The sequence below is a fragment of the Corythoichthys intestinalis genome, chromosome 15 (genome assembly GCF_030265065.1).
Source record: "Corythoichthys intestinalis isolate RoL2023-P3 chromosome 15, ASM3026506v1, whole genome shotgun sequence".
Classification (NCBI taxonomy): Eukaryota; Metazoa; Chordata; class Actinopteri; order Syngnathiformes; family Syngnathidae; genus Corythoichthys; species Corythoichthys intestinalis.
Genome location: NC_080409.1, coordinates 3,303,572 through 3,317,859, shown reverse-complemented (window position 1 = coordinate 3,317,859; position 14,288 = coordinate 3,303,572). Strand labels below are relative to the sequence as shown.

The window sequence follows — 14,288 nt, the reverse complement described above, 5'->3', positions numbered from 1 at the left end:
AGGGTGCTACGATTTGATTGTTGAACGATTATCTTCGCGGTATTGACGATGATCACGATTTTCGATGCATCTTTCCCCCCTTACCTTTCAGGATTTCTTTTTTCTTACTTTGTGGCCACTTCATACTTTTAAGCAAGGTATATATGCCTGTATTCATTAATTAAAGCAGCAAAACAAATTAATGGCCGTTACGTTTTATTTCAAATCACCTAATGATCCAGCAGGAACGATGGAAACATGCCTATAGAGCCTACCCACGTACCACGTGCTTGCTGTATGGTTCCGCCCACTTGTCCGTCAAAACATAGTGTTAACCTGTTACGGCTACGTACATTTCTCCTATTTACGGCGTGTTTTTCTGCTCCTTAACATTAATAATCAAAATGGTGAAGGCGTGTGTGGCTGTTGGTTGCACTAACAGAGAAGATGGAAGGAGAGACTTGAAGTTTTACCGTATTCTGAGGGATCCAAAGAGGAGAGCGAAATGGACGGCTGCAATTCGACGTGAAAACTGGACACCAAAAAATCACCACAGACTATGTAGTAGTCATTTTATATCCAGTAAGATGCATTTAATATATATTTAGAGGGTTTTGGCCTGACAACCACAATTAAGATCATTGCTAGGCTAATCGCCGACAACATACGACGTAGTACGACATAGTTTCAAATTCAAGATATTTGTGACTTCCCTTTCTTCCACCATCGTTATTTTTTGAATAATATTTAGCTGGTACCAAGTGAAAGAAACTGGCCTCGTCTACGGGGCTGACAAATAACCACAATTCAGATCATTGCGAGGCTAATCGCCGACAACATACGACGTAGTACGACATAGTTTCAAATTCAAGATGTTTGTGACTTCCCTTTCTTCCACCATCGTTACTTTTTGAATAATATTTAGCTGGTACCAAGTGAAAGAAACTGGCCTTGTCTACGGGGCTGACAAATAACCACAATTAAGATCATTGCTAGGCTAATCGCCGACAACATACACGTAGGTATGTAGTGAGAGTGCTATCGCTAAACCATATAAACATTAAAAGCCTTAACTCCATTGACAAACGACATGGAATACATTAGACTTGACAGTGGATGTTAGCAATAACAAAAGATTTTGAATTGAAAATTTCGTAACTCACCTTTCCAAGCACAAGATAGATTCCTGCCAAATTTTCGTGGACGAGGACCTGTTTCACCCAACCAGCAACGAAGTATTTATAAGCCTCCAAGCTCTTGAAGTTTTTCATATTTTCGTGAGAATAGGCTGATTTAGTGTGGACAAGATAATTGTAAATATCTGCGTAGCAGATGTCAGGCAGACAGGGCGAAGACAGTGGGTCGAAAAACATCGATTTGGGCATCAAATATGGATCTGGCGACTGTATAGAACGAAGCTTTTCCTCATAACGCCTTTTATGCAACAGATCCAGTGAGTTTGCGGCATCAGAAAGCACCGGGTCTTCCATGAAATGCATTTTAAATTCCGCCATCAATTGAAACCAATGCTAATACAGAGTCAAAATGACGGACAAGTGGGCGGAACCATACAGCGAGCACGTGGTACGTGGGTAGGCTCTATACAACCCAAAGCTGATCTTAAGCTGCTCTTTTTCACAAGAAGGTGCAAAAACATGAGCTGTTTCAAAGGCAGTACTTACAGTATTTCTCTCAAAAATACGATAAAATTTACACTGGTGGAATGAAGTCCACATTTTTTGAACAAACATAAAGTGAGTTTAGAAATGAGACTTCTTTTAACCATTATATTTTGTTTTCACAGATCTATTTTGCATGTTGTAGTGTTACCGCTGTACTTAATCCTAGTTTTACACGTTCTGCATATGGACTAACTTTTGTAAACCACTAAACAATGCACAAATGGACATAAAAAATACATGTTAGCGAATTTGCTAAATAGCATAGCGCTCAGTAGGCCTGAACGATATTGAAAAAAAACTATTGCTGCGATTTTTTGGGGGTTTGCGATATTAAAATATATATATATACATAAAATTTTTTAAAGAAATTTTCACTAGATGACTTGAATAGCTGTTTGGAAAGACCTTGGATGATTCACCGTGACTACAGTGTACAGTGATCCCTTGTTTTTCGTGATTAATGGGGACCAGAACCCGCCGCGATAAGTGAAAAACCACAATGTAGCGCCCCCCCCCCCCCCCCAAAAAAAAATGTTTTTTCTTTATTTTTTTTATGTGTGTTCAATGTATTTATTCAGATTTAGCATTGGCAAAAGATACATAAAAGATGTGTTTTTTTCCCTTTTTTCCCCCCCAAAGTATGATTTAAAAAAAATGTGTATACAGTGGGGAGAACAAGTATTTGATACACTGCCAATGGGTTTTCCATATATTTTAAAAAAGGGTTTTTAACCACTTCAAATGTAATAATTATGATCAGTTTTAAACATAACTGTACCACCAAATCCTTTCAAAAAAAAGAATAAAGAACTGTAGTAGAAAAGTGCTTGGCTTTATTAAATGCTTCTGTTTACCTACCTTGGGTGTGACTCCTGGAGTGACATGTAGAAATTACAAACTCCTCCAGATCCCTTCTGGCGTTTAGACACAACATGTCAGGCTGCCACACACACACACACACACACACACACACACACACACACACACACACACACACACACACACACACACACACACACACACACACACACACACACACACACACACACACACACACACACACACACACACACACACACACACACACACACACACACACACACACACTCCAGCGCGTGCTTCCTTGCGTAGTAACTATCTAACAAGTTAAACGTTGATTAACAAGTTAAACGCTGATTGACGTATGGCGGCACATGTGAAGTCCGCTTCTCTGGCAAGCTCAAACAACCATCTGTCAACATTGTTAACTTTAATAAGCAAGTCCCACAGTGACTAATGAACAAAGAGCTGGGAGAAGGAGGGCGGGAGGCTGTGCGGAGCGAATGAAGCAGCACAAGTTTGTGGATTTAAAAAAAAATCCATCTCACTATGGCACATCCATGCGATGGGACTATTGCGCACGCACATCACGATATATCGTTCAGGCTTAGCGCTCAGGGCTTATTAGTAACATCTAGAAAACGACAACAATAAAGGTTAAACAGTACATGAGGGTTTGTGTTCTCACCTCTTGTCCACGCACACGTGACTTAGCAACACACTACGGACATTTTCCAATTAACACTTGAACCTACTGATGGACAACTGAAAGGCAAGGAGCAGCGAACGATCTCTCTTCCCCTCTTGCTCTAAAAAATAACTTAGCACAGAAGATGACCCAAAGCACGACCACCCAGAGCTTGCCTGTCTCATACACAAATTTAATTTGGAGTCTTTTGTACAGGAGTAAATCTCTCACTCAGTAACTTCCACTGCTGCCATCCTCACCTTGTGCATCCCTTAAGGTGTCCGGGCAGCAGACGTGTCTTGAATTTTATTCCACTAGCAGAGGATGTCATTAAGTTATTAGGGAAAATCAGTGTTTTTGAACATTTATGAATCATAATCGAATTGTCTTGTGTCGAATCTCAATGAATCTAATAATTGATGTATTGGCACACCGCTACTCGACATACAACCATTTCGACTTACAAACAAGGTCCTGGAACGAATTCATTTCGTATGTAGAGGTACCACAGTATATAAGTCAGAATATTCTTTTGTAAAAAAGAAAAAGTGTGCACCATCTTGACTTGAGCTTTTTAGGTGCTGAATGGTTTTGTTACACGCCTGTTACAGCAGCTTTTTGACGTCTTATCAACTTGTGTAACTGAGTTATCAGGCTAACCCAAGCTGCTGCTTGTCTATGGTATCTCAATTTTCAGACAATAAAGAGAAAGTTGACCGACATTTCTTCCTTTTTTAAGAAGAAAATTAGCACAGGAGGAGAGAAAGAGATGACTCTGAAGCAACAGTGGCTTAGTGAGGAGGAGGAGGATGGAGGAGAGGAACAGACACTAGGATGCACAGCCATCAGTGAGAGAACACAGTGATGAGGAAGACTAACATCAGACAGCAGCAGAACAGTCAGTCAGCAACAACACTGGTCACAGAAGTGAGGCAGGATTCCGCAAAAGCAGGTGTTCGACGTGTTCCTTGACCAACAGGTGAAGTTAGGACTATGTGATCCTAATAATGAAACTGATGGCTAGCCTAGATGATAATGTCATACAGAGATTTTTTCTTCGTGTGTGTGTTTTCATTGAATTACAAATTATGAGATGCATTCTGGGGCAAATGAGGCAGTTTAAAATTTTGTGTGTACATTTTTATTTCTGAGTGTTAAGACAGCATGCTGTCAGAGATTGGAGTTGTCATTTGTGTATGTTCACCCTATAGTACGTACGTGTATGCTTGCGTGTGTGCGTGGTGAGTATCCAATCAACAGTTGAGCTCACACTGATGCGGAAGTCGGGCATGAACCCACAACAAAATCAAAGCAAGAGCATTCAGTCAGTCTTCAGCGATGATAAAATCAAATATCTTGATCACAGACAGTATGATACTCACAAAAAAACAAAAAAAGGAGGCCAAACGTTCTATGGAAACATTCCTTTGATTCCAACGCAGATAAGGTAACCTTTGCTGAAATAATCACTGTTCATCACACTCAGTCATACAGATCAGAAGACTGGAGAAGACTAGAAGCGATTACCAGTTATGTCAGATAATGCCAAAATAGCATGTTGAGATATAATAGTAATATCCATAGTTACAGATATGCTTGCCAGGGCTGAATATAGTGTTAGATCGTAACCATAATTTGTTAGATTAAAAAAAAAAAAAAAAAAAAAATTACTGCCTTGCCATTTGTTGCTGTGAGGGAGTCAATTTAAAAGACTTGCAATGATGGGCAAAGCTTTTACAATATAATGTATAAATTGTTGTTTTATACTAGCAATTGATGAACATGTTTATAATGTGTGGAAATTAGGGCTGCAGCTATCGAATATTTTAGTAATCGAGTAATCGACTGAAAATTCTGTCGATTAATCGAGTAATCGGATAAAATATACATGAGAAAAAGACATTTCATCTAATATTGAACCATGTTCAGTCAATGTGTTTATTTTTTATGTACATTGTTGAAAACAGCCAGCAATTGCATCTCAGATGTGACACTGCTTTCACTCAAAAAACTAGATCTTACTTAAAAAAAAAAAAAAAAAAAAAAAAGAAAGAAAAAAAAAAAACTTTTCTTATCTAAAAATGTAATTGCGCTTGATAATACACAGCACTTAAAAGCTTGGTGTTTTTCCCACATGTTTCAATTGAATTTCCATTTGTGTCAAGCTATTTTTAACTTCTATTTAAGTTTTGAGTTAGTCTAAACTGTAAGTCCTGATAGGATTTTGAGTTTTTGCAGTGTTCAAAATAAATGTATGATACCTGCTGTATTCGAGCACATTAGGGACCAGTGCTACTTGGTGTTTTATCCAGCAATGACTACTGAGCTAAAATTCAGTTTGCATTTTTATTTTACACCCCCATCACTCTACAGCGCTATGTTTTCACAGATTAAATAAAGCCAGTATGTAAGACACGTTAGCCACGCATCGACAGTGGTCATAATTAATAGGAACGTAGCCTTCCTAAGGGCTAACGTTACGTGATGGAGTGACAGTTACGTTACATTTATTAGTGCTGAGAAATCTACTGCTTTAAGATGACGGCTCTTTACTAACGCCACCCAGACTCGGCCGAGTCTGTCATTTCGCATCTAGTTCTATGTACATGCGATATCTATGAGATGCATCAGACGCTACCTGCTACCATCGTAGTATCATACATGCGGGCTTAGTTTTTAGCAACGTCGGCGTAGGTTGCAGCGGCTGTCCGCTGCAGTAAGTTTTTAAAAAAAATTTTATTGCTTCTTTTTCTACGCACGTGACGTCAGCGCGCTGTCCCGCATTAAAAGTAGTCTGGGCAAAACGTGATGCTTAGAGCTGGCAAAGTTAAAGTGCCTGTGACACGAAAAAGCATGTTTATTTCATAATACACGCGGTATTTTATGCCCCTGAATGATATGGACCGCTTGGATGTGTGTGGAAGCGATCGCTATATTTATTTAGTTTTTTTAATCCTGCGCCATGAAAATGAGTGACTTCCGGCTTCGGTCTCTCATTGAGGAGGAGGGCGCTGTGACGTGTACGGTAGAAGACGTTCTCTTCACTATACAGTGTACTGTTGTGTATGAGGACGAAGGATTCAGCTGATTTTGCGGATTAATACTTTTATTTTTTGCATCACGCCAGCCAAACGGCTGCAGAAAAATCATTCTGTATGCGGGAGAGGCGTATGCGCCTTTTTGGAGTTTCAAAAGGTTCCCATTCACCGTGGATATTTACTGTGGGACCATTGGACTTACAAGGAAGTGAGTAAACATCTTGTTTTGTATTATGTCAAATACGAATAAAGTGATTACAAAGTAAACACTATAAAATTCCTTTAAATAAAGGACTACTTACGTTTGATCATTGATAGGCATGTAAAAAGCTATCCTCATGCTCATTAGGAGTTAGCTGTTAGCACGTTAGCTCCACAACAACTCCAGCCACCCTCCTCCAGGGAACGAACTGTAAATTGCTCTCCGCCGGGCGGTTTGCCGATCCGCAAAGAAACTCGACAACCGGGTCGTCATGTCAAATAATCCAGGCTAGTTATGTGTGATTTTCCACTTCGAAGACTTTGAAACGTCCCTCGGTTCGGGTTAGCATGTCGGCTAGCTGTCACTCCTTCTGGTCTGTTTACATTCTCCGAAGCCGGGGAAGGGAAATTACATATGTCCGATTTAGGTGTCATAAAATATCGTTCGGGAGGTGTGACAGTAAAGGTGAAGTCGACTGTTTTGACCATTATAGAGTAATTTTGCCATGTCGTCTTGAATAAATGGATTTTTATTATTTTATATTCCATTTAGCACAAGATTGTTATTTGTCATGACCATGCCATTTATTTAGCAATTGGGGAAAGTACTTGGGTAAAAAGAATATCCTGTAAAAATATTGAGGTAAAGAGACAGAAACAATGACATTTTGCCGCTCTCTTCGTCGCGTTTTCCTCATTGTGAATAGTTCCCCCTCGACGGGCTGACTGGTCCTTCTCAAGCCATTTATATAGCTATTGGGGAAAAATACTTGGATAAAAAGAATATCTTGTAAAAATATTGGGAGTAGAGAGACTGAAACAATGACATTTTGCGGCTCTCTTCGTCGCGTTTTCCTCGTTCTGAACAATTCCCCCTCAATGGGCTGAATAGTAAAACCGATGAGCCCAGTCTACCGCTGACGTCATCCACCTGTTGGGGACGCTAAAGCCCTATAATGGTAGGCATGGCTAACCGGCAGATTAAAAGACTAATTTCTCGTCATCTGCGCTTTGCTCAATTGTTGTATATAGTCGAATCGTCTCAAAATATGATTCTAATTCACATAATAATGCCATTTAAGACTTTTTTTCTGGTGTCATATGCTCTTTAAATGATTCCTCGAGGTGAATAAAATTACTCAGATCAGTTTTTAAACAAGATTTACTCGAGTTGCTCGAGTATTCGTTTCAGCTCTAGTGGAAATAAAAACAATGACGAGCGAAAATGGCCAAAAATTCGGTGACCAGACGTCCACTCCAGTGTAGTCGAGGCACCGAGTCTCTATTCAAGAGAGAGCCTAAATAATATAAGACATTGGATGCCTACAGCTATGTGATAGACAACCATGTTCAGGACATACTGTTTAATGATTACAAAGTTGAAAAGTTAGTTGGTCTGAAGACTGAAGTGCTTCATAGTCAAAGACAAAGGAAGAGGACTGAGATGTATCGAGTCTGGGTCATTGTCAACGAGAAAAACAACGCCATCCTGACCGCAAACTGTACATGAATAGTTGAGTATGTCATGAAGTAATATAACAAAATTCAGTCAGAACTTTCCAAGTCATCAGAAACCTCTTCTGCACAAATTGTGTACAATGATCCCTTCTTTTTCGTGTTTAATAAGGACTAGAAACCCCGCTAAAAGTGAAAAACCACGAAGTAGGGTTTGAAGTAGGGTGTGATTACCGTATATGTGGGATGCATGGGGGACCTACACACACCTCTTGAATGTCCTGTAGGTCCACTCACAAGCAAAGAGAGCATGTAGCGGGGATATGATGCTTTATTTGTGTGTAAAAGAGAAGTTAAATTTCCTCCAGAGATGTTGGGGGTATGTAGCAGGCTTTAGCTGCTCTCAAAGCGGGTAAAAATTAAAGATGCACCGATACCGATACTAGTATCGGCAGGGGGCGCCGATTTGGCCCGAAACGGTTGTATTGGCGAGTACCAACAAAGACTGCGCCGATACCATTTACCGGTCCATTATTATAACATTTGACCGCAGCCTTTTTTTTTTTCTCCTGGCGCTCACTACACTCTGTCTCTGTGTTGTGTGATGACACGTGAACACCAAGCAGCTATCGCTATTGGCCTTCTCCAGACCAATGAGAACGGGCCAATAGCCACTCCTGACCAATGACAAGGCCCCTTGGCGGTGCCGACATGGCGGCGGTCGGGAAATATTTCAAAATACAAATCCCGTCAATTAAAATCAATGGCTGTATGCAAGATTTGCGGCCTGAAAGTTTCGAGATGTGGAGTTAAATCAGCCAGTTTCAATACCTCGAACCTGATAAAACATTTGAAGACGAAACGTGAACGAACACAACGAGTCTGAGCCTGCAAGAGCAGGACTGCTATCCAGAGGAAGGGCGCTGGACCGGTGCAACAATCCCTGGTCTGTTCACTATGTCAACTTTACTTTGTCTTTTACTTAAAGAAATGCTGCAGTAATTTGGGGACTGTTTCCAAAGTAGGGTTGCCACCTTTCAGAAATAGAAATAAGGGACTGCCCCCCCCCTCCCGAAAAAAGGAGGCTAATTGAGAGACGGGATGCTGTGGTCAATTATTATTACTTATAATTGTTAGCGTCCGCAAATGCGGAAACAAGGTTGGACCTCAAAGTGGACAACAAGCGGGGGATACGTACAAGGGTTTAATGATTGCAAACAAAAAAATAACACGCGATCGCGGGATAGTAGAAATAACAAAATGAGTCCGTGACAGCAGGTCGACGAAGCTCAATACTACAAACTCGAAGGTTACTAAGACAATAGGCAGCGAGCCAAAAAGCCAAAATAAAAACACTCAAATACCTGCACAGGGAAGAGGTTACAAATGAGTGCAGCACACTAACAGAAAAAACCCAATGCAGGGGCGTAACAAGCAAATGTAGCGAGACTATAGTGTGAGATGTCAAATGGCGATCAGCAAAGCAAATATCTTGGCAGCCTTCTCTGAGCTCACCCGTGCTTAAATGCTGTGTTGATGAGCCTGCATTGGATTCAGGTGCGACGTCAGGAACTAACAGCCCAGCAACAAAACAAAATCTAACCAGCAGCAGAATGTGACAATAATTTCATGAAAGTTGCACTGTTTGGCCTTTGAGAGGTTTAAATAAGTTTACTCAGTTTATTCAGAGTTTATTATTATGAACTTATTTTTACTTTCATACTGTTGGGCTAGTATTATACTTTGTACTAGTCTTTTTCCTATTTTGCAAAGGTAAGCAACAGCCTGACAAAGCCTTGATAGCAATGATTTCACATCCAATTATGTAGCTCTTTGGGGAAAAAAAACAAAAGAAAAACAGAAACAAATTATATATATACTGTATATATATATATATATATATATATATATATATATATATATATATATATACATAAACGGGGTGGTATCGGTATCGGTATCGAGACCAAAAAATGGTATCGGTGCAACACTAGAAAAAATGGTGAAAAGTACCACTGAAAATGACCTCGGAGCTCCAGGAAGTGTTTGGAGGGGATAGAGTGCGCCATTTGAAGGTAAAAGTTGTTGAAACTTCTTGTGAGGTATTCGAGGTTTGTAGTGAGCTTTGGGTATTCTCAAAGCAGGCAAAATGATAAAATGTAATGATGTACAGTGCCTTGCAAAAGTATTCGGCCCCCTTGAATCTTGCAACCTTTCGCCACATTTCAGGCTTCAAACATAAAGATATGAAATTTAATTTTTTTGTCAAGAATCAACAACAAGTGGGACCCAATCGTGAAGTGGAACGACATTTATTGGATAATTTAAACTTTTTTTACAAATAAAAAACTGAAAAGTGGGGCGTGCAATATTATTCGGCCCCTTTCAGTGCAGCAAACTCACTCCAGAAGTTCAGTGAGGATCTCTGAATGATCCAATGTTGTCCTAAATGACCGATGATGATAAATAGAATCCACCTGTGTGTAATCAAGTCTCCGTATAAATGCACCTGCTCTGTGATAGTCTCAGGGTTCTGTTTAAAGTGTAGAGAGCATTATGAAAACCAAGGAACACACCAGGCAGGTCCGAGATACTGTTGTGGAGAAGTTTAAAGCCGGATTTGGATACAAAAAGATTTCCCAAGCTTTAAACATCTCAAGGAGCACTGTGCAAGCCATCATATTGAAATGGAAGGAGCATCAGACCACTGCAAATCTACCAAGACCCGGCCGTCCTTCCAAACAAGGAGAAAACTGATCAGAGATGCAGCCAAGAGGCCAATGATCACTCTGGATGAACTGCAGAGATCTACAGCTGAGGTGGGAGAGTCTGTCCATAGGACAACAATCAGTCGTACACTGCACAAATCTGGCCTTTATGGAAGAGTGGCAAGAAGAAAGCCATTTCTCAAAGATATCCATAAAAAGTCTCGTTTAAAGATTGCCACAAGCCACCTAGGAGACACACCAAACATGTGGAAGAAGGTGCTCTGGTCAGATGAAACCAAAATTGAACTTTTTAGCCACAATGCAAAACGATATGTTTGGCGTATAAGCAACACAGCTCATCACCCTGAACACACCATCCCCACTGTCAAACATGGTGGTGGCAGCATCATGGTTTGGGCCTGCTTTTCTTCAGCAGGGACAGGGAAGATGGTTAAAATTGACGGGAAGATGGATGCAGCCAAATACAGGAACATTCTGGAAGAAAACCTGTTGGTATCTGCACAAGACCTGAGACTGGGATGGAGATTTATCTTCCAACAGGACAATGATCCAAAACATAAAGCCAAATCTACAATGGAATGGTCAAAAATAAACGTATCCAGGTGTTAGTATGGCCAAGTCAAAGTCCAGACCTGAATCCAATCGAGAATCTGTGGAAAGAGCTGAAGACTGCTTTTCACAAACACTCTCCATCCAACCTCACTGAGCTCGAGCTGTTTTGCAAGGAAGAATGGGCAAGAATGTCAGTCTCTCGATGTGCAAAACTGATAGAAACATACCCCAAGCGACTTGCAGCTGTAATTGGAGCAAAAGCTGGCGCTACAAAGTATTAACGCAAGGGGGCCGAATAATATTGCACGCCCCACTTTTCAGTTTATTTGTTGAAAAAGTTTAAATTATCCAATAAATGTTGTTCCACTTCACATTTGTGTCCCACTTGTTGTTGATTCTTGACAAAAAATTAAAATTTTATATCTTTATGTTTGAAGCCTGAAATGTGGTGAAAGGTTGCAAGGTTCAACGGGGCCGAATACTTTTGCAAGGCACTGTATATCCCCTTAATAAACTAAATAAACGTGTAGAGAAAAGCAACGTTATCTATTTAGCTAAAGCTTACCTGAATTTGACAGGAGTCAGGGAACAAACGGACCCAAGAATGCAGAGCGCAGTGCAGGTTTTATTGACAATATTCCCAAGAGGGAGAATTCTTGGCTTTTGGCGAGGCCCGGAGCGTTGTTTGACGGTGGGGGGGGACAAGCAAGGCGAAGGTCCAGGCAGGATACATTCTAGATCCGGTCCTGTTGGATGTCACACAAAAAGGCACAGACGAGGAGGCGGCTAGATGCAAAAATCCACAAGGTCAAAAGGTGTAGAAGACTGGAAGACAAGGTAACTAGAAAATGCTCGTATATTGCAGTGAGGGCTAACAAACTCGCAATGAAGCTGTGGGTGTATATGAAGGGAGGCTGTGATAATGACCAGAACAGGTGAGTGGAATGAGTACTAATGACTGGGAGGGAAAAAAAAGGAAAAAGCATACAGGCCTGCTGTTGGGCTTTAACAGAAATAAAAAAAAAAATGCTCGCTGCAGATTCTTACATTCTTGATCATTTGTTCGTTCCGGCCGATTGGTTTTATTGCTCCCAATCACAAACATCTTCCATTAGCGCTGAAAACGGTCCGAGTCAATGCTATGGTGTGAAACGTTTTGTGTTTTGTTGTCGTAACGATTAATGCATCCCACCGCAGCACACATTTTAATGGCTTTCTGCGTTTCAAGTCACTTTATGTTGCATCTCTGCCTCTTGCTCAGTTGTCATTTTCTGCACCTTTGCAATTCTTCTGTTATAAAGTAAGGATTTAGGTGGCTAAATGACTCTTTTGTCCTGAATGCAATTTTTATTATGGACACTTGTTAGTTTAGCTCTGACTACCAGAGTAAAATTCCTCCAATATACATGGCCGATAAATTTTATTTTCAAATTTTAGGTTTTATTTCATCATTTACTATAATATTGTACCAAGGTAACACTGAAATCTTGTTCATTAAGAGGCTTTCCAACAGTGCCATAACTGTTGCCAAAAGCATTGTTTCAGTAAAAAAAAAAAAAAAAAGTCAAGTTCCTTACTTTTTGTGGTGGCTTATTCTCCATATAGGCAGAAGAATTGTTCTTGTGCATTCCAAGGAAGATGCTGATGACCACAGAATCGGCACAGAAATCCATCCTGGGTAAGTCATTTCCGATTTTTACTTATCAGAACTATCATGCAAACTCATTTTTAATATCTTTGTTATATACAACATACTGTACAAGGGTAGTTGGAAAAGGTTGGCATGCCCTCTCTGGGTCGGGGATGAGATCCTGCCCCAAGTGGAGAAGGTTTAAGTATCTTGGGGTCATGTTCACCAGTGAGAGTAGGAGGGAGTGGGAGAGCGCAGGCGGATCGGTGCACCATCTGCAGTGATGGGGAATATGCACTGGTCCATAGTGGTGAAGGAGGAGCTGAGCCAAAAGGCGAAGCTCTCGATTTACAAGTCGATCTACGTTCCTAGCCTCACCGTGACCAAAAAAAACAAGATGGCGGGTACGAGTGGCCGAAATGAGTTTCCTCCGCAGGGCTCTCTCTTAGAGATATGGTGAGAAGCTCGGTTATCTGGGAGGGACTCTGTCGAACCGCTACTCCTCCACTGAGAGGAGCCAGTTGAGGTGGCTCGGGCATCTGGTTCAGATGCCTCCTGGACGCCTCCCTGGAGAGGGGTTCCGGGAATGTCACTCCGGCCGGAGGCCCCGTGGACGACTCAGGACACGCTGGGGAGACTATGTCTCTCGGCTGGCCTGGGAACGCCTTGGGATCCCGCCGGAGGAGGTGGTTGAAGTGGCTGGGGAGAGTGAAGTCTGGGCTTCCCTGCTAAAGCTGCTGCCCCTGCGAACTGACCCAGGATTAAGCGGTAGATGATGGATGGATGGTTTTTAAGCAAAAAAGAGTGAGCCCATTTCATGACAAATTGCTTCAATGCTTCTAATTGGCTTCCACGGGGGGTTGATACAGCAGTCTTGTTGAAAGGGGGCCCAAGACATTCCTCCTTTTGCTTTGTCAGTATGATTCCCAAAATGTGAGGTGTGTGGGCGTGCGTATTAGTGTATTATGCATGAATGAAAACAATATGTCTATATGCTGCCATAGCAGTTTCATGGTGCATTATACCCGCGGACTACTTTTAATTTGTCAGTTTTACCCCGGAGACCCTGTTTACAGACACTGCCCAACCGCTTTTGTTTCAACCCAGCAATCAAAAATTATTCATGCTCATATTTCAAACTTTTAACAAATTACGTCACAATGAAAAAAAATAAGTGTCTGTAAATAGGTCATGGATATCTACCTCATAACTATCGCTGTATTTTTTTTTTTTTGTTACTGTCACATTTTCCTAGATGTTTTAGATCAATGGTCCCCAACCTTTTTGGCACCACAGACCGGTCTAATGTGGGCCTTTTTTTCAGGGACACGCAATGTGTGTCAGAAAATATAATACAACGGGGTTAAAAAATGAATACTCAGTGCAGGGACAATGTCACTCACCATATGCTGAATCAACATTTTTTTAACAGTGGCCTCTCCTAAAACTTGACGGCAATTATCCGTGGTCTCAAGCATAATGAGGTTTCTTGGCTTTAGCAATATGGTTCGCCAT

At 41.0% G+C, this 14,288-nt stretch overlaps 1 protein-coding gene across 4 annotated transcripts in view; it reads left to right on the top strand.

The window, feature by feature from the left end:
- The window catches only part of setd3 (SET domain containing 3, actin histidine methyltransferase), a 188,662-nt gene that overhangs the window by 67,034 nt on the left and 107,340 nt on the right, over nucleotides 1–14,288 (top strand). For all 4 annotated transcript variants that reach the window (XM_057859667.1, XM_057859670.1, XM_057859668.1 and 1 more), the window contains exon 5: nucleotides 12,749–12,821. In XM_057859667.1, the coding sequence (XP_057715650.1) occupies nucleotides 12,749–12,821 (73 nt within the window). The remainder of the gene's footprint in view (nucleotides 1–12,748; nucleotides 12,822–14,288) is intronic.